Genomic DNA, 19,687 nt, shown 5'->3' on the forward strand with positions numbered 1-19,687 from the left:
GAGTTAACCTTGTATCTAAAATTATTAAAACAATATGTAAAAAATAAGGTATTTATTTCACACAATACACTCAAACTCAGGTAAAAAATGGACAAAAAATATATATATTTTAATCATCAAGTTGTGTTAAACATGCAACTCCCCTATTTATCCAATGCTTTTCCGGTTTATCTGTTTTAAACGTTATATTTATAACAAAATTGCTTGAATGACCAGTCGTAGCCAGCACTCCTCGTCTCAGACTCGTCTTATACACTGGACACTGATAACACGGTGAAGGGTTAAATTTCTCCTTCTTGGATGGTTTCAACCAAATGACGGGGATTGGATCGAATAGAATTTTTTGTAAAGACTCATCCAGCATTTGTGTTTTGCGGTTCCATCTTGCACCTTCCATGAATAATCCCTAATAAAAAATATATTTATAACAACTATTTTATTTATAAGTTATCTATAGTGCAAATAAAAACTAATAGTGATTGTCTTTCAGTAATAATAAATACCACATTAATTAATAACAAACCTCGACAAATACACTTTCATCATATTTTTCCATTATACGCTGCATTAAAATTAAATTAAATGTATTCGATTAAAGTAAACATAAATTATAAAATAAAATGATTAAATTGAATTTATATTTAATAATAGTCACACATACCCTGCTATAAGCTCCGAATTCAGGATCTTCCGCAACCTCCGTTTCGTGCTTCAATGTTTCAAACTCAAAATGCAACTGATCGATGGGTATCTTATATTTTCTTGAATAATTTTGCAGCACTCCTGTTAAAAATGATTGTGTGAAGAAGAAACCAGAAAACCAGTAGATCTTCGGTGGACCATTATCGATCCAATCTTGAAAGAACTTCAATCTAAACAGTATTAAATATATTAACTGATAAATATACATACAATATAACTTCCATTATTTACCGCAGTATAAAATCAGCTATGTATGAACCCAAAGGTTTCAAAGACGGAAAAGATTTGGCAATCCACAAATCAGGTACGGCACCTTTCTCAATAGATTTGAGACACTTCTCCAAATCGACGCTCATTATCGCTAAACCTTGGATCGCTAGATAGACTTCTTTGAGCGATTCTTTTACGACTCGTAATAATTTGTTATAACGGATCAATTCCTAATTGATGAAAATAAAGACAAAAAATAATTCTGCACTAGATTTCAATAATTATAAACACACTTTACACTAACTTGTCTTAAAACCGTGTTCATGCTATTCAAATAAATCACTGGATATTTTTCAGACACTGCTTTTACGTTAAACTCTTCCGGAAGTCGTTCCATTATATCTTTAATAAGATATACCATACCACCTTCTGATGACTCATCGTCTGCTTGAGCTACCGATATCTGAGTCTGAGTCAATAATGTCTCTGCTAAAAGCTGTACAAATTCGTTATTAATACCACTTAATTTTAATAATATGCAATCATAAGATTTACCGTTGATGTTTCAAAGTTATCTTTTGTAATATCAGCATTTTCGTGAAGACCGTAAACTTCAGGAAGTTGAATTGCTGGCAATCCATTTATATGATCTATAATGGAGGTTTTATCGAAAACACTAGGCATTTTGTATAATCCGCTCGAAGAAAAGGAATATCTGAAGATAAACAAGAAATTTATTCAAAGTTTACATTATATTATAAAATATATGGTGATGTAATTTAATTCCTGGATTGACAATGTAGCCTAGAATAAATATGCTTTACTCTAAAGTATAAACGTATAACATATTATGGAAAATGTAACCGGCATATAATAAACAAAGATTACTTATTAAAACATATGTTAAATAAATCGTGGATATTTTTATTGGAACAATCAGGGAATTAAATTACCACACCTCATCTATTCAATCTCACTCTTTCACTTCAATAACATCTGATATATAAAACATTGATAAGAGAGAATTCAATAGTCTTCGATCTTTATCATCTGTGACTCTCCCGCCGTAATTGCATTCACCAGTCAAATAATTCAGTGCTTCGAACGGAATCTCTTCATAGTCACTCAAAAACATCTGTTATCAAAAATAATTTTAAATAAAGTTAAATAATAAATCTATATTCAAACAATCACTTACATGAAGCTGCATGATACTAATATTAAGATCAGATTCGTTGAACTCGTATGGTATATTCCAACCGAGTGGTCCAAATTTCTTTCTTTCCAATATGACAGCATGAAAAAAACATAAAGAGTACAACAAACACTCCCAAGCTTGTTTCTGAGGACACCCCGTATAAAATTCATCATTTGATATCGGATCAGACATGTAAGATCGATACATATTGTTTTTCAACCCGCTCGGCGCCTCGTTTGTCATTTTAATGCCTAAAATCGATTTAATAATGTTAATATATCATCATTTATCGACAACATTATCGTGCATCATTACCATTCTGTAGTATTGACACTGGAAACGCATTCGAAGGATAGCTCGTCAGCCAGCATCTAAATTCCGGATGAGTGACACTCGACGTCATCACTTCAGAACATATACTATCCAACTCTGGCATCCAACTGTCCATTAAATGGCAATTTTGGAGTACAACCCATCCGCCACTTTTCAACGCATTATTTATCATCGCCGATGCTAATGGTCCCTGTATTTTTTTCATATATACATTATATTTTAAATTAACTTCTTTGAATATTATTTTTATAATACATACTTGTCCTTGTCCCAATGAGATAGATTTTAAATTTGTTTTGTCCTTTTCAGCTGCAAATTGCATCAATGCGGCCATTGGATCAGAGCCTTGAGATAGTATGAACACTAAAGGAGCACCACAATTACTGTCTGCAAATGATTCTTCAAGATTGAAGTGCGGCGGTTCAATATAAATTTGTCCAAGATGAGATACTATATACTGTCGAATTGCTGGCACTAATTTATCGGGTCGAATACATCTATAAAATAAGAACATAATAAGTATACATTAAACCTTGTCTAATTAAAATCATGCAGTCTTCAATCTTAAAATATGATATAATTCTTCACATAGTCTAACCAAAATATTCTTAGTAGTTATTTTTAATTGCTATTCTAATACATAATACAAATTGATTTGTTGCTTATTGATTGATTAAAAAGAATCATAATCTTACAAAGTCATTTTTGTATCGTATTAACAATTTAATTTGACCCACATTAGCTGTTATAACCCTCTGACGATAAAAGTTTGAGATGTTATTAAATTTAAAAAGTCAGTGCCTAAAGACATTGTTCAACACGGGAACATTATGTGCTCCTAAATTTCTGCCCTGTAATTGGTTGGTCGCCTCGAGGGGCGGTACCGGTATATGGAAGTACACAGGACAGTATTGGTTTCTTGTTTTCAAAGTACAATTGTCGACATTATTATCATATCGCTCTTTTCACTATTGTCAAAGTTATTTATGTGTTATTTATTATAATCTTTGCCTTGCTTTACATACTATTTCCAATTTTATTTATTTACAATTTTTTTTTATTTAGCCCTGTTCTCAGCAATTATATTAATTATGAGTGTATTTGTTTCTGTGCACTGACTCTTCAGAAAAATTAAGTGTAGAAAAAACCTATTGTTTTGCATAGCAAGTCCCTTAAATCCCAAAGGTAGGCAAAAATGTAGGGGGAAGCAATGTGGTTTAAGACTGTATGGCAGCAGCGTGGGTAGGAATCGTATTCATGTTCAAAGGGATTTCTTTTGATAAAATATTTTGGGACAGTTTGATTTCAATACGACAACTCTCCTTTGTCTTCTACTATATTATTCTATAGCTCATAGTCTTGGACTAAGTAATTTGAAATTTTAAAGCCATATTTTAAATATGGTTCTGAGAAATGAACAAGAAAAAGAGATATCAACCAAGTGAAAAATTGACATCAAAATATTGTTGCTATAATAATACACGCATACCTTAGTAGCACCAGTTTTATCATATCTGTAACATCATCGTATGGAGGTGGAAGTAAAATAGTATGTGGCGATGCAGAGTCATAAACCTTTTTCCATTCCGCAATATTTTCTTCAAAATCTGTTCGAAGATTTTGTAGCCTGAAATATTTAATTATAAATTGACTATTCTGTACAAAGTAGATGATCGGATACTCACCCGATCAAATCAGAAGCTCTCACAATTTCAGACCACGATTTATCTGAAAGCCATTCTGGTGATGGATTTGGATATGGATTTTCTAAGCTAATTCCACCAGTGAGCAAGAAGAAAAATAGCTCCTCGTCTATTTTCCCCTATATTAATAACAATAATATACAATATTATGATTAGCCAAAATGATTTAGATCAAATCCAAAGAAGTGAATCTCACGTGTGATTTTAAAATTCCTATGGTGAGCACAAACGAAAATACCAGTTTGTCTTTTTCAAACAAACCACGACAAACATTCTCGTAGATGCTTTTTGTAAAATATTTATTGAGCACTTCCAAGCGTTGTTCAAGATCTTCACTAAAGGGCGAGTTCTGAATTGATAGTATGTATAAATTTATGAACCTAAAAGTAAAATATATATAATACTTTTCCATAACATAAAATAAAAATCACTCAATACCTACCAAGCCAGAGAATATTGATACATGGGATTTATATTACCCAGATCAGATATGCAAAAGAATAAAACAGAACTGTGCTTTGAAATTGGAATATATTCCGATCTAGCGTCGTCGATTTCTTTCTCTGTCACAATTGCAACCTTCTGCTTTTCCTGAATTTCTTCTGACAATTCCTTACTGGACGTCAAAATCTTATTTGCCGATTCATCTTCTAATATATTCCCTTCCGATGATAATACCTAAATATGCATAATATTTATTATCGCATCACAAATTTATTTCATAAAAAAGCTTACTTCCAAAATTTGATCTTCAATTTCTTTAAGCATTTTTTTATTGCTGGCTCCTTCGACGATTAACACATTTTTTTTTCTCTGCAACTCAGGTTTATCTTTAGCGACGACAATTCCGAGGAGCTGATCTTGAAGACCTTGTGGAGTGATCATAAAATTGACAATTGTAACCTAAATAATAAGAATTTGTTAATCAAACCATTGAATGCACATAAAATCTACTATATATAATTCATACCTTCACAGCTGTTTCTGGTAAATAATGAGGATTTCTCAGTCTCGTTGTGATGTACAGTCTAAAGTTTGGATTGTATTCGACGAGATTATCAACCAACTTTATACAATCTTTACCGGCACACTTTATAAAGTTCAATAATAATAATGGTTCTAAAACAGCATCGAGAGTTTCTAGAATATTTTCTAGAATCACTGGAATGCCTTTTCGAATAGCATTTTCTAAGATGTTTAAGTAATTTCCATCGGAGAATTTAACCGCAATCACATTGTTTTTATCTTCCATTTTCTTCACCCATTTATTAGCTTGATCTAAAATATTAAAATAATTAATATGTATTTATTTGTATGATAAGTATTTTGATATACCTTGAGGATCAATCATGAGCGCCCATCTTCTTGATTTATTCACAATTATACCATTTTCTATTGAGTAATTGTCTACTGGCAGTCCAGCAATATTCCATTCTCTAATAACGACAGGCTCTCCGAGTGTACCAATTAAAGAAAAATTCTTAGAGCATTCAACGCCTACAATTAAATATTTATTTCAATGTTTTATATTGAATGATACAAATTAATACCATACCCAATTTTAAACAACTTTCGTTCCATAATGCAATTAGTTCATTTCTAAAATTCATAGTGAACACACCAAGATATGCAATAAAACCAGCTGACAATAGAACATCGCCTAAAAAATAAACACAAATTAAAAACCGATAAATCATTGATTTTATAATCAAACGAACACTAACCGACTACATTCGTAAGATAACTTTGTAGCTGTACAGCTAATTCAGACCAACGTGATTTTTCACCCCCAAGACTACCGATCAACTTTTCGGCCCTCGCCAATTTTTCTGTACATAAAGAAATCTCATCTTCGAGTCCCTTCTTCTTTCTTGTATACTCGGCAAACTCATCGTTCAAAGCTTGTAATTTATCTAAAACCTAGCAATAACCAATAATATGAAACCTTATGATTCATTCACAATACAATCTCACCCCTTGCAGTTGGGCTCTCTTTTGGTTGAGAGTAAACATTTGCGCTTGAAGTTCCGTTTCTGCTTTAGCCAAAGCCAACTTCTTCGGAGCGACTACTTTTATAACCCTATCGTACACTTCCATAGCGCGCACCCATTTACATAAACCTTCGCAAGCCGTCGAAACTTTCTTGATAACGTTCGGATTAAAATCTCTATCCGGTATATACCTAAGACACATTAATCAAATATTTTATAACTGCAAGATCTTCAAAGCAAATTAAAAAACATTACTTCTCCCTGATACGCTTCATTATTGCCGGATTGATATTATCTTTATCATAAGTTTTCAGTGATTCTAAAAATTTCATATCACCCAAAAGTTTCTGAGACGGTCCCCAATAGTCTTCAAACATGATTCCTTTAAAAAGTAATATTTGAATAAATATTTTCTTCGTTTCATCTAATAATTGATACTATCTACTAATACTAACCTTCCGCATTCGGTTTCCTTTCGCTCTTAATTCCTTTCATTACACATATAGTTTCCATGACTAATTTAACTCCACCGGGAGGATTCTTCATTGATTTTACGAGCGTTATATCGGCTGGCTTCAATGTATTCAAAGCAGAAACAGCATCTTCTAAAGCTGGCACAGCTTCAGCCAAATCACTCTCACAATCATCTTTGATAGCCTGGGCTACAGCTGCTGCTTCATTAGCTAAAGCTTCATCTGCTCCTACAATCTCTTTCTGCTTTTCGACAATCACCGTATCTTGCTCAATCTTGATCATAAGCTTTTCAGTAAGATCAGACGTCTCCAGCAGTTGTGGATGTAAAGCAGTCAATTGCCCTTGCATCACGGCCACTTGACCAGCCGCAAACTCCAATTGCTCAAGTCCAGAAATATATCTATAAAAATTATTAAACATTAAGTCGACATTATTTAATTAACAATTAAAAACAGTATACCTATTCCTAGCCAATGTTATACGTTCCACTTTCATATTATACAAAACTTTAATCATCTTTATCAGTTCTAAATAAGAAGTTGGTGTCACATAATTAATTCGTTTCTGTTCTTTATAAAACCTAAAAATATAAACATATTATGTTTTTGTATCGCTTAATTTTATACATAAAACATAAATAAATCTACCTGATGCTTGTATCATTGGCACTAGTGTGGAATAATTTACAGATATTAATACAAGCTTCTCGAATGGTATCTGAACCTATATTTATATCCTTCAAATAAAAATTAGCAACTTTCTCCAATGCTTCATCCGGCCACTCGGTATACCTAAATTATTAATTTAAATTAATAATACATAAATAATACAGTACAGATTGAATCATACCAATCAATAGTGCAACAATTCACTAGAGACGGAAACATTCTTAATCTGTCCCTGAACGAATTACCAATCGGAGACGTTGCAAAAGCAACATGTAGATTAGCTTTCACACGGTCTATGTACAGATTAAACAATGCAAATGGAGTAGTCTCAGCTTGACCCTTAAATTCAACTTTATATTAAACATCAATTACATTAAAAAATCTCATGAAAGTCATTTAAATTACTGTCTCTCTAGCGATTGGTAGCATCTTGTCAATAATTTCATTCTTATCTTCCGGTAAGTATATATTAGGTATATCACCAGCGTTCATGATCATATTGATATCTTCAACCATATCTTCATATTTTATTTGGCTATCAACGAACAGGAAAACGACAGGTTTTCCCGATATTCCGGCTTTCATAAGCAACTTTTTTAAATCTTCGCTCCACTCAATTCTACTATAAGCCCTCGTAATTTGGATCTACAATAAATATATTAAAAAAGTAGTAAAAATCAATTTTATAAAGTCAATAGAGTCCATACCTCGAAACAATACATATCCAACATAAAAGCGGCTAATTTTACAGCACTCTTACGACCACTACCACCAACTCCAACAAGTAGCAAATGACCTAAAGTTAAAATATAATTAATAAAATAAAATCTTTAATTAATAACTATAAATAAATAACCATCATCTTGAAGTAGAACACGGCAAGCTCTAGATATATGCTCGAGACAATATCTAAACATCACCATATTCAGCGGAGACGAATTCACTAGATTATATTCCTTCAAATAATATTCCATTTTTTCCGTCATCAAATTTATGTCGACAATCTAAAACAATTCAAGTTATAAATCAGTTAAAATCTAATATTATATATTATACAATAGTAAAATTACTTGATCATATATTTTGGGATCGGCGTCAGGCTCCATATAATTTCCAAAAATTATATTTTGCAAATGCTTATCTTGCAAAGTGTCTCCTTCTTTGATATAATCTTTCAAGGGCTTAGTCAAATGAATTTGAAAGCCTTTATATGTTGATTTAGTAACTATTTCGAAGAATTTCATCCTGTAATATGACATATTTGATAGATCTAAATATTTAATTAGCATAAAATTAGATAATACCTGTCATTATTATCGACTAATCTATCGTAAAACACTCTGTATATCTCATGAACCCATAGCATAATCAATTTATCGACGTTCTTCATATGTGTCGCCGGTACTAAGAGAATACCTTTGATGACCCTCGAGAAATCTCTCAAATTAAATGTATAGTGTGATTTTTCCGGGGTTGGTAAAAAGTTTTTTATTGTGTTTTTATATACATTCAAAGTAGCTGATACTACTCCCTAAAAATTGATAAATATAAAAATATATACATATACCAAATACTTTTTTCCGCAATTATATATAAATTATTATTATTTTAGATAGGTAATGGAATATAAATCTTTATTTTTGTTTAAATAAAAGCGACTATCTATAACCCTGTATGCTTTAGCTATCCAAATAAAATATTTCATAGTCACTTTTTGAGACCCTGATTAAAAGATAAATAGCTTCTTGAATATATTCAACAAAATCTATTTCAAATTTTACTCAGTTGCACCTAAGACCCTAAGGAAAATATATCCTCGTTGCACCTGTACCAAATTGTGCATACATCCTTACTTTATGACTTGCACAAAATTAGGAAATCCCTTATTAACGAGGAAACATAACACATAAGTATTTTTGTTTTTTATTATTCTGTTATTTTTCTATTGACACATTGACGTCGAGTAAGGTTATATTTGTATCTTATTTCTAAAGAACTGTCTTCTGACGTAAATTTAACAATTATACCTCTCTTAAACTAAGAATATAATAATTCGCGTTAAATATTAGTCCTGGACTAGTATAGCTACAATTACCAATAAAAATATGGTCATATCACTGTAGTTTCTAATATCATGTATCATGTATTTAATAATTATATATAGTTATATATCAATCGGAATTATATATCAGATCCTAATCGGAATTATAATTATTTAATAATTACTAATTTATTTTTTTAATCTTTCAGATACAATAGAAGTTGAAAAATACTAGAGTCCATGTATGATTCAAGCTAGGTCTTTCAGGTATTAGTCACTGACTTATACCATTGGTATAATGTGCTGGTCAATATGTGTCATTCTTTACACCAATAGATATCGCTCAAAAACAAGCTTATTCGCCAGTGTTTCTCAAATTGTGTATACTTTTATTTTAGCTTGTATTACTTTTACATACATAATTTAAAGTCAGTCATTGTTTTTTTACAGATATGGAGCTACAAATTATATATACCTTAGATCTATCCGCTAACGACTCTGAAAATCCCTTACGAAAATGCCAATCCATTATCGTGCCAAATATTTTACTGAGAGTAATGTCTTCAAACGAATCTACGGATATTATGTGAAGATGTCGGACTAGTCTGCTAGTGATGGAGTTGGAGCCTCCTCCGGGCGGTAACATGGCACCGAGAAATTGCTATAAAATATTATTTATTATACTATACACACATATACTGCAAATATATAATATACTTACGACATCGACCAATTCTTGTTTAGTAGTATCTTTCAAATCATACAAGTGACCATGATCGATTAACTGCCTGAGCAACTCTAAAGGCGGTTGAGCATCATAAATTTCTTTTTGAGGCATACTCAAATCATCGACAAACAGAATACACTAAAAATAATATTATAAATGAAATATAATAAATTAATATTTATTTATTAAAATAAAATTAAAATTACTTGTTTTCCCATTGCCGGTCCGAAAACTCCTTTTCTTCTCTTATCCAACTTAGACATTATTACTTCTTGAGTCTGTCGATTGTAATTATAATCATTACATTACATACCATAAAATATTCATTACATTAGAAAGTAAAATAATACCTGATTGGCGCTAGTTCTAGCTGAGAAATTTATAGTGTTTGTTATAAATTTGTTCCGAGCTAGAGACATGAAGAAATTCTTGACAACACACGATTTTCCTGTGCCTGTCGGTCCTACTAGCAAAACTGGTATTTTTTCCAATACCAAATGTTGCATAAAGTAATTCATATATGTGTTTTCATAGTTGCTTATTATCAATTCTCCGACCTACAATAATATACATTGAAAGATAAATTTCTTATATAAAATACTTTCAAAGCACACTGTTACATATAAATATATAAAACGTGTACAAATACCTTTGCATGCTTGGGAAGAACGATATCTTTATTGAGCTCCATCCAATGTATCCAGGTACCTCCGTTCTGCTTATCATATACATAATCGAACACAGTGCCCTTATCGGGAAATAGTTGATTTTTAGCTAGTTTGAACACTTTCGGTTTCGGATGAGAATCTATATTGCCGTCGATCAATTTTTTAAAAAATACGTCAAATATTTTCCTTCCTTCGACTATAAAGCATTAAAAATAATTATTATATATTTATATAAAATAAAATTAACAATAAATACCTTTTAAGCCGCAGCACAATCCCCAAAATATACTAAACAAAAATGTACACTGCAACCATACTGTTCCAATTTGCGTTTCATTTTGTAATAAAGTCATAAACAATCGACTGAAAGACTAAATATATAAAATATTATTATAAAATCAATTGAACATATATGATAGATAATAATGCCATACATTAAATAAGTGTTGCATATTGGTTTTGAGGAAAAATATACCATTTTCCGATAAGTAATCAAACACAGCCGGGAAAAGCCACTCGATCAAATCTTGTATCAATTCGTAATCTTCTGTCGTTACTTTCTTGATGAATATAGTATTAAATGAATCAAGCAACGCTTTCCAACCTAAAAGGCAAATTTATATTAACAAAAACAAATATACACTACAAAATAAAAAATGTAGCCCCATACCTAAATTTGTCGATTCAAAATAAATCATTCCGCAACGTGATACTGTAGCAGGCGATGCATGTTCCAAATCAGCTGCTTCAACTATCAGATTCATCTTAGAAGACATCTATAAATATTTAATTAAAGAATTTGCTCAAAATTAGACTGAAAATGAAATACAAAAGATATAATAAATATTTGCGCACTTGTATTATCTCTCCTGACATCAAACACAATTTCTTATTATCGTCCAATACTGTGTTCATATTTTCAATCCAAATAGCATCTACGGGTCCATCAAATATTATCCACTTTCTATCCGACGTTGTAGCCGAAGCGAATTCCCTGAATATTACAGCAAGAACGCCATCATGCCTAAAATTTTAAGTCATAAATAAATATGGTAATCATAATATACTTGGTTAAGTCATACCATTCGTTAGATGCTAAATCAACGTGACCATACAACTGCCCCATTGTTATTGATTTTGGATTTACTACTTTATAGGTTGCTCCAAATTCTTTATGTTTTGCAAGTGGCTTTTGCGTTTGTAGCGAATATAGTGATTTAGCTAATGTCTGAAAATTGATTACAATTTCAATAGTATACAACTTATGTTTTGATACCACTATTTACCTGATATGCCGAAGTCTTTCCGGACATTGGATCACCGACGATCATTAATCCATGTCGAATCAAAATCATCTCATAAATCTATAATTATAATAATAAGTTATAAATATTCTTCTTTTTGAACAAGACAACATTTTATCCGACTATAAATCGTAATATGATATCATGCGGTGATTTGTTAGTTTTTTATGTGACATACTAGTATGTATATTTTTCTATGGTTTTTTCTAGAATGTATATTTTTCTATGGTTAATTTTATCTGATGAATGGAACTACAAATTTAGTCATTTAATAAGGAAATAAGAGTATATAAATAGGTTTTTAGATATATAACAATCCTGCGAGCTAGTCATATGCTTTCCAACTAAATCGCATATGGATGAACTAATGTAAATCAATATAACCTGGAAGATCTTTTCAATGAACCAATCGGTAGCTTGTAAATTTTTACTAATCAGATTCTCAATCACGTGGTTTTTAAGCTCTTCTCTCTCCGGTTCAAGATTAGCAGTATCAGGGAAGAGATCGTTGCATATTCCATTGAAAAGTGAGACATCCTGTAATTATGTTCATAATTAAAACTAAAAAAAAAAACAAGTAAAATGTATTTTAAATGATACGTACTTGCTGCAGAAACTTTGGTAAATTAATATCGACTATCGCTCGTAATACTAATTCAGCTTCGTCTTGTTCAGGATACTTTTTCTTAAAAGAACCTGCCGCAAGTAGAACTGATTTGACCGCACGCATTCCGTAATCGTAGTGATTTTGAGACGACAACTGTTCCGAGCACAGTTTATACGTCTGAACAATCTTTTCGGATAATCTGTATAAAACATTTTTGTATTTATAAATAACTACATATTAAAGCTCCTTGTATATATTTTATAATCCACTTACACTCCAGCATTAACAAATCCATTAGAGTAAAGCGTAATCTCTCCTATCATGGCATAATCAGGGACCATCATTGCGACAGTTCTGAACAAAACTTTCAGATTATCGGGCAATTCTTGACGACCAGCATATCTGAACATATTAAAATATTAATTTTATATGAAATTATAGCTTATACTATTCGAGATTTACCCAGGATTCATAGTTATAAACACAGTACAAGTCGGATTGAGAGATATTTCCGTGCCTTCAAAATTGAATCTGGTAACTTTTTTCATAACGGCCATTTGTATACTCAAAATTTGCTGAGCCACCACCGATAACACTTCCAACTCGATTCTGTTGAACTCGTCAAAGCATGCCCAAGCACCGGACTGAGCTAGACCCTATAGATTAAGAATTTCTTATTAAAATATATTTGAGACAAAAATCTAAGGAAATGATTACCTTAAAGAATTTTCCTAGAGCTTTATAATCTAAGCTATCTGAGCAGTTAAACACAACGCACTTTTTAGCAACAGCTTTCGCCAAATCTTTACACGTTTCTGTTTTACCAGTACCCGCCGGACCTTCAGGAGCTCCTCCAAGATTAAGCTTAAATGCACCCATCAATGTTCTATAATAAATTCACAAAATTACTTATTATATACACAGATTATACATCAATAAGTTAATCAACCTAAAACATCTATCGGTGAGAGGCGTTGAAACTAAGCGGCCTGTATTTCCCAAATACTCGAAACCGTACATCACATCCGTAGTTATCATAGAACACACTATTGCATTATCGCGCCAATAATATCTAAGCTGTGATATCCATTGAAAGTCTGTTGGATTTCGAATGCACGAATCGAGCAAGTGTTTAACTATATCTCGTCCTATAACATAAAAAATACATAATTAAGAAATCATTACAATTCTTATATTACACATATTGATATAATATTAACCATGGACGTCAATCACAATAAGAGCTTCGAGTGTAATTCTATTTCCTGGTTCCAATTCCTCCTGAGTCACGAGAACTAGATCTTCTATTTGCTTGTTACACTTTTCATAGTAACTAGCTATGGTATTTTTTTCGATAGCGTCCGTAACCTAATTATTTAAGCGAGATGATTAAAATGGATTTTTATTTAATATATTAAAATGTGTACTTACATCTGTCGTGAAATGTATACAATTTGTAACTTGAACTATTTGACTGGGCCACTTGAAGATCCACTCAGTTCTGACTTCGTTCAAGTAAGCCGTCGTCGATTCAAGGCCAATATTCCTCAAACTGACCAGCATCTGCTCTTCCAATTGGGACAACCACCGCTCAACCATACCCTTTTGATAATAAATTCAATAGTAACTATAAAGATTTAATTATTTTTAGCATATAATATAATAAAAAATTGTATTACTTTGGCGTCCTCAGGATTTACAGCATTTGCCAATATTATGACTTCACCCTCAAAAGCAACTATTCCTGTAATTTCATCATTTTCGTTGAATTCCAGAGTGAAGATACCTTCAAAGCATTTTTTTAAATGAGGTTGCACTCTCATTGGATCTTTTGTCTCGGAGAGTATCTCTAAAAGTTCGTCGTTCGACAAGAAAAAGAATCTATAAAATATTACAAGACAATATTAAATTAATTAAAGGATCATAAATGTGAAGTAACGACAAAATAATGAAAATTAGTAGTTTGGATACGTATCAGAATATTTTGTTATATTGTATCACGAGTATATAGTGAGATAGACAAACATTGCAAATAATTTATAAGAAGATAAAATACATATCACCTGGGAAAGAATAGTCTCTTCTTCTCTAAATAGTCATTCAACCCTCTTTGTATATCGGAGAGGAACTTATTGGACGACTTCAACGAATTTAACAATCCAGGGTAACTGGTGGCTTCTAGTACATCCGGATTTTTAACAGTCGCAAGCATGATCGCACGCCACTCTTTATCCACTTCTTTAAAATTCCGAGCTTCCGTTGGCATTTGACGCATTATATCTTCGGAAGAAAATATCGGTTCCAAATACATCCAGATACTTTGAACCTAAAATTTAAAGATTAGAATAATATAATTCATAAGCTTATCATAATGTGAAGATACCAAGTTCGATTCCCAGCTACAGAATCGAATTTTTATCATAAAAATACTGATTTGTGTTACACAGAGACATCTAGTATATGAAAATATATTATAAATAAAAACATCTGTCTCCAATTTCCAGACTTATTCAATCTTAGATTACCCATGTATTGCAGCAGTGAATATTTAATATAAATAAATAAAAATGTAACAGATATAAAATACCTGTAACCACTGATCAAGAATGTCTTGCATTGAGACGAGTTTTTCTTCCCATTCTTGAGTCTCAGCCTCAAATGGCTTCACATATGGAGAGCCTCTCATAGTTTGAGACTTCAAAATATGCTCATCAAGCATCAATTGAATATCGTCTACTGCACTTAGTACTGAAACACCTGTCTCTCTGTAAAATTATAATATCATTCATTATTTATGTGTAAAAGGAAAAAAAACATAAGTAAAAATCTTTCTTAAGCATATGTGTCATTTGTAGTATATGAGAGATGGATTTATTAAGATTACCTGAATAACATGCATTCAAATTTAACACCAATCCAATCTTCTTTCATATTTTTGAGTGCTTTCTGTAATGAATACTCCATAGACGCACCAGAGCTAATTTCTTCCAATTTTTCAATATGATCTTGTAAGCCAATTTCAATCATATCTGATAGACTTGATTCGGGAGTGAGCTCGATTGGTCTTCCTATTAATTCAGATATTTTTTCCCAATGATGTGCTTGTAAGCCCTAAGCAAGTTCCATTAATACCATTAGTGTAAGAAACTACAATATCTACATATGTAGAACGCACTGAAGTAAGTCACAGGTAAAATAATAATTTAATAAATTCTACTCTCCATTGGTATTAAATATAAATATCTTCCAGTTAATGATACAATAATAGTCATAATAATAATTAACATACTTCATTGCATATGGCTTGCAACACAGGAATCAAAATCTTGAATTTATCAACTCTTGAATGCACTAAAGATGCAACACTTTTAGCTCCTGGATAATCAAACAGTTGCTTATTCAAAGACCGCAGAAGCTTCCACTGCTCGTCGACCGTTTCCTTTATTTCATCCGCATTCAATCCAGCAAATGGACCATAATACCTAGATTAAATTTAAACTTTAAAACACCATAAAAATTTAACGATTATATACATTATACCATTTCTCGTATCCGACGTGGAAATCTAAAGACGTATGCCACAATTTATAAAATGGCTCAACAGAAACCAACATTGAAGCCAAATTAGAAAAATTGGAAATGACCTGATCCAGAAGCTCTTCTTCTTCCTTTATATTTATAGCTTCTTGTTTATCTTCCTGTTTTATATAAATTATAGTTGTAAAATTGTTTATTTTTATATGGCAGATACAAAATATCTATTATTACCTGTAATTTGTTATAAATTTCATCAATTCTTGTCACGTAGTCTTTCATTAGTTCAATGTTAATAAGAGGTGGATCTAGCTTCTTAAATGCATCCAACAAACGTTCGTGTCTCTTCAGCTTCTCTTCAAAAGCAATTCTTCTCGTAGTCAATGATTCGTCGGCCAACTTTCTCTTTGTGCTTAGAGTTTTTAACGAAAGATCTATGATTGTCTCCATGTCTTTTGGCCATACGAAAACCCTACTATTCAAAGCTATATCTTCAGCTAAAATAAATATAAATATAGCCCTATTATATTATTGTAAAATTCCAAAATTTTCTTACGTGTCAGGATAGCGTGTTCCATTAAAAATAACACATAAGCAGCAGTAATTCTAGATTTTTCTTTTAATTCGTAAGTAGTTATGTCACGACAATCTACTATATAATTTAATAATTCCACTAATTGTGCAGTAGTTTCAGGCATTTCCGATGCTCGCTGAGACATGTTTTGATATACATGGCATATTCTAAAGAAAAAGAATATTCTAAATCATATGGATATTGTAACTAAAATTTTATTTCCAAGTATACGTACTCTTTGTTGTACTCTTGATTCAAATTTGTGAAGTAATCCACTATGTGTTGTCTCAACATTGTCACTTCATTCCACATGTAATTGTTGATTTCCGAGCAATCCAGCATTATCATATTCAACGGTATGGAACGCCGTAAAAATGTTATTTGATTGCGAAGCTTTTCGTAGTACAAGATTTTCTTACTAAATTCCTGTTGAGAATAATGATAGTTTATATTGATTTATAAGCAGTAATGCCTATTTTTTATGACTAGACTTTTTAATCATGGATTTGAATTGACTCATATAAAGTAGCATCGGTATGATGAAAGCAACTATAACATCAAAAATATCTAATAAAATTCATAATTTTTTCCAAAATACAATATTGTCTGTAAGTGGCAAAATGTGATGATGGAGAAACATTATCTGGTATATCAGACACACAAACGTCGGAAAAATAAGAGTAAGATCCCTAATGAAAACACTCCGTTCAAGCCTGCGGGCCTTTCGTTTAACTTTTAACACTAGATTTACAGTAGCCGTCAAATTGATGGGTTTCTGATTTGATTTGTATCAGACAGTATTTTTGCTAGGTTTTTTACGACTTTTTATATTTGAACAATGCAAATATATTAACACTATTTTTATTTTCGGAAACTTTTTATTTTTGAAAACCTGTTCACTTATACTTATAATATATACATATTTTTAATGACACCCGTCAAATTGCCAGGTCAATACCCATAAACCTAGTGTTAGTCTTCAAGATCAAGATAATTGAATAAGAATTGTCAAGAAATTGAATCATGCAGCAATGGTAGTTAACAATAACATAATGTATAAAGAAAGATAAAAGTAAATAGCGTTTAAGTAATATTTACATCCAAAAGAGGAAACGGCTTCATTTCATACATTTCCATCAGATCCTTTTTCGCTTCACCGTTAAGTACAAAATTGAATTGATTGTAAGTTATTAAGTAATTGATCGGACCAGTGCAATTTTCGTTGTAATAATTCAAGGTCTGATTCATAATTTCTTCGACCAGTTCTTCAGTCTCGTCGACCGAGTGTAAATAAAGTTCATGATTAGAAAATTCTGCAAAATATATGCTCTTAGTAAATATTATAAACAAAACCATTTTGTATGATATTACCAGGAAATAATAACAGCTCTATTCTTGGCACTTTTTTATTAACGTTGATAATCTTAATCAGCCATGAATGAAGAAGACGTTTTAAGTTGTCTAGAGTTGGGGAAAATTCTTTCTCTTGTGTTTTAGAATTCCATGTCACTTTCACCAAAAATATAGGATTTTTATTAAACATGTAATCTTTATAAGCATATCCATAATTGTTGCCATTTTCAAAGTTAGAGAACTCTTTAGAGAAATGTCCTAGACTTTTAATCACAAGGCTTCTGAGCTGTATCGACATTACGGCGCATACGGTTCTGAAGAATCCTTCAACTCGAGATGTTTGATCGGTGACTTTCTTTGGTGCGTAGCAGCCCCAATCATTGCGTAAACGAACCATGATATCGGCAACATCACACAGCCATTCATTTAATAATATAGAACGAGTTTTTTCACACAACTCAATGAGGCGCTGTTCAAATACGTCTAAATACAAAGGCAATGATGATTCCTTTTGCATCTCGTTTATATTACAAATTAGTATGTTATCATACCTAAAAAATGCCAATAACAAGTAATTTATACATAATTATATTTAATATGATCTTACTTTTGTTCCCATAGATTTCTCAGTTCAATAATGATGTTGTTTCCTTGAAAAAATTTATAGAACATCTGTTGCTTAGAAACTATCACAGGATTATGCCATGGCATTGGAGCACGGATTGTTAGCGTTGGCCAGTTTTCCGGATACTTTGATATCAGCAATCTCTTTCTTTCCAATGGATTTTTTAGCATGTATCGTAAAATTGATTCTTTGATCGACATACAGAACATATCATAAACATCTAATTTCATTGATGTTACAAAATCATCAAAATTTTTAACCAAATGTTTTTTTTTGAACTCGTTTGCAAGCTTTTTGATCACATTGTTGTATAATCTGACCGGATACGGTGAAACAAATCTATTGATTGTCTTCTGAAAAAGAATTGCGTTATAAATATAATAAATATTGATTTATATTACATATAAAATAATGAATATGTGATTACTGAATTTGTATAATAAGTTATTCTTTCTATTTCATCATCTTCAATTTGATGCAAACACTCAAGAATGGCTTCTTTTAGTAAGAGTTCTTTCTGTTCCTCAGGTGTGCTAGGTAAGCCAGCTTGCATTCTCATCATCTTTCTAAATTACATAATGAAACATATTACGTAATAAAAATATATATACATAAAATAAGTGGGAATCAACTACTAACATAGCTTCTTCGTTCTGTTGTTTTCGTTTGAGCTCAGCAAGCGCTTGCTTTTTCTTCTTTAATCTTTCTAGTTTAGCTCTCTTTTCTTCTTCTTTGCGTTTAAAATACTCTCCGTTCAATAAATCCATCAATGGTACAAATCCTAAAAGTATTAGTTACTGATTTATTATTATTACACTCAATACATAAAAGTAGTATAAATTAACCGCAAGGTTTATATATTTATTACACATAAATAAATTTGAAAAATATTAATATAATTTAAAATATTTATGAATTGCTATATTTTATAATAAAAATAAACCATTGGTGTATTGATATATATTTTAGTTATTT

At 31.3% G+C, this 19,687-nt stretch overlaps 1 protein-coding gene across 1 annotated transcript; it reads right to left on the reverse strand.

Moving 5' to 3' along the window:
• Positions 1-39: 39 nt before the first annotated feature.
• Dnah3 (dynein heavy chain 3, axonemal) lies at positions 40-19,059 on the reverse strand. Its single transcript, XM_088185686.1, has 60 exons — positions 18,695-19,059; positions 18,106-18,638; positions 17,833-18,047; positions 16,970-17,160; positions 16,717-16,901; positions 16,395-16,657; positions 16,167-16,324; positions 15,916-16,108; positions 15,511-15,737; positions 15,214-15,391; positions 14,690-14,952; positions 14,306-14,507; positions 14,058-14,228; positions 13,847-13,994; positions 13,576-13,774; positions 13,344-13,512; positions 13,089-13,282; positions 12,900-13,028; positions 12,624-12,825; positions 12,404-12,556; positions 12,002-12,079; positions 11,798-11,943; positions 11,571-11,739; positions 11,386-11,491; positions 11,150-11,319; positions 10,972-11,086; positions 10,697-10,911; positions 10,398-10,604; positions 10,254-10,325; positions 10,042-10,185; positions 9,796-9,981; positions 8,584-8,810; positions 8,350-8,524; positions 8,136-8,283; positions 7,987-8,075; positions 7,685-7,924; positions 7,461-7,618; positions 7,259-7,402; positions 7,072-7,191; positions 6,593-7,011; positions 6,393-6,519; positions 6,121-6,328; positions 5,871-6,066; positions 5,702-5,806; positions 5,482-5,643; positions 5,117-5,424; positions 4,882-5,049; positions 4,589-4,824; positions 4,343-4,526; positions 4,129-4,265; positions 3,933-4,070; positions 2,703-2,940; positions 2,426-2,633; positions 2,111-2,361; positions 1,890-2,047; positions 1,468-1,627; positions 1,217-1,408; positions 934-1,142; positions 662-872; positions 40-406 (listed from the first exon to the last, which is right to left on the reverse strand). Exons 1-60 carry the CDS (start codon positions 18,940-18,942, stop codon positions 110-112), a joined length of 11,442 nt encoding a protein of 3,813 aa, XP_088041812.1. The 5' UTR covers positions 18,943-19,059; the 3' UTR covers positions 40-109.
• Positions 19,060-19,687: the final 628 nt, after the last annotated feature.

Source organism: Plectrocnemia conspersa, unplaced genomic scaffold, assembly GCF_051122295.1.
Source record: "Plectrocnemia conspersa isolate PC_06_02 unplaced genomic scaffold, ASM5112229v1 ptg000005l, whole genome shotgun sequence".
NCBI classification, from domain to species: Eukaryota; Metazoa; Arthropoda; class Insecta; order Trichoptera; family Polycentropodidae; genus Plectrocnemia; species Plectrocnemia conspersa.

What these genes read in the sequence shown, in the direction of transcription:
- Dnah3 (XM_088185686.1), bottom strand. Translation starts at nt 18,942, where the DNA reads ATGAAATTAGATGTTTATGATATGTTCTGTATGTCGATCAAAGAATCA. An exon ending in AATTGTTGCACTATTGATTG is followed by an intron (nt 7,403 to 7,460) that starts GTATGATTCAAT and finishes TTAATAATTTAG; the next exon opens with GTATACCGAGTGGCCGGATG. An exon ending in ATGAAGCGTATCAGGGAGAA is followed by an intron (nt 6,329 to 6,392) that starts GTAATGTTTTTT and finishes AATGTGTCTTAG; the next exon opens with GTATATACCGGATAGAGATT.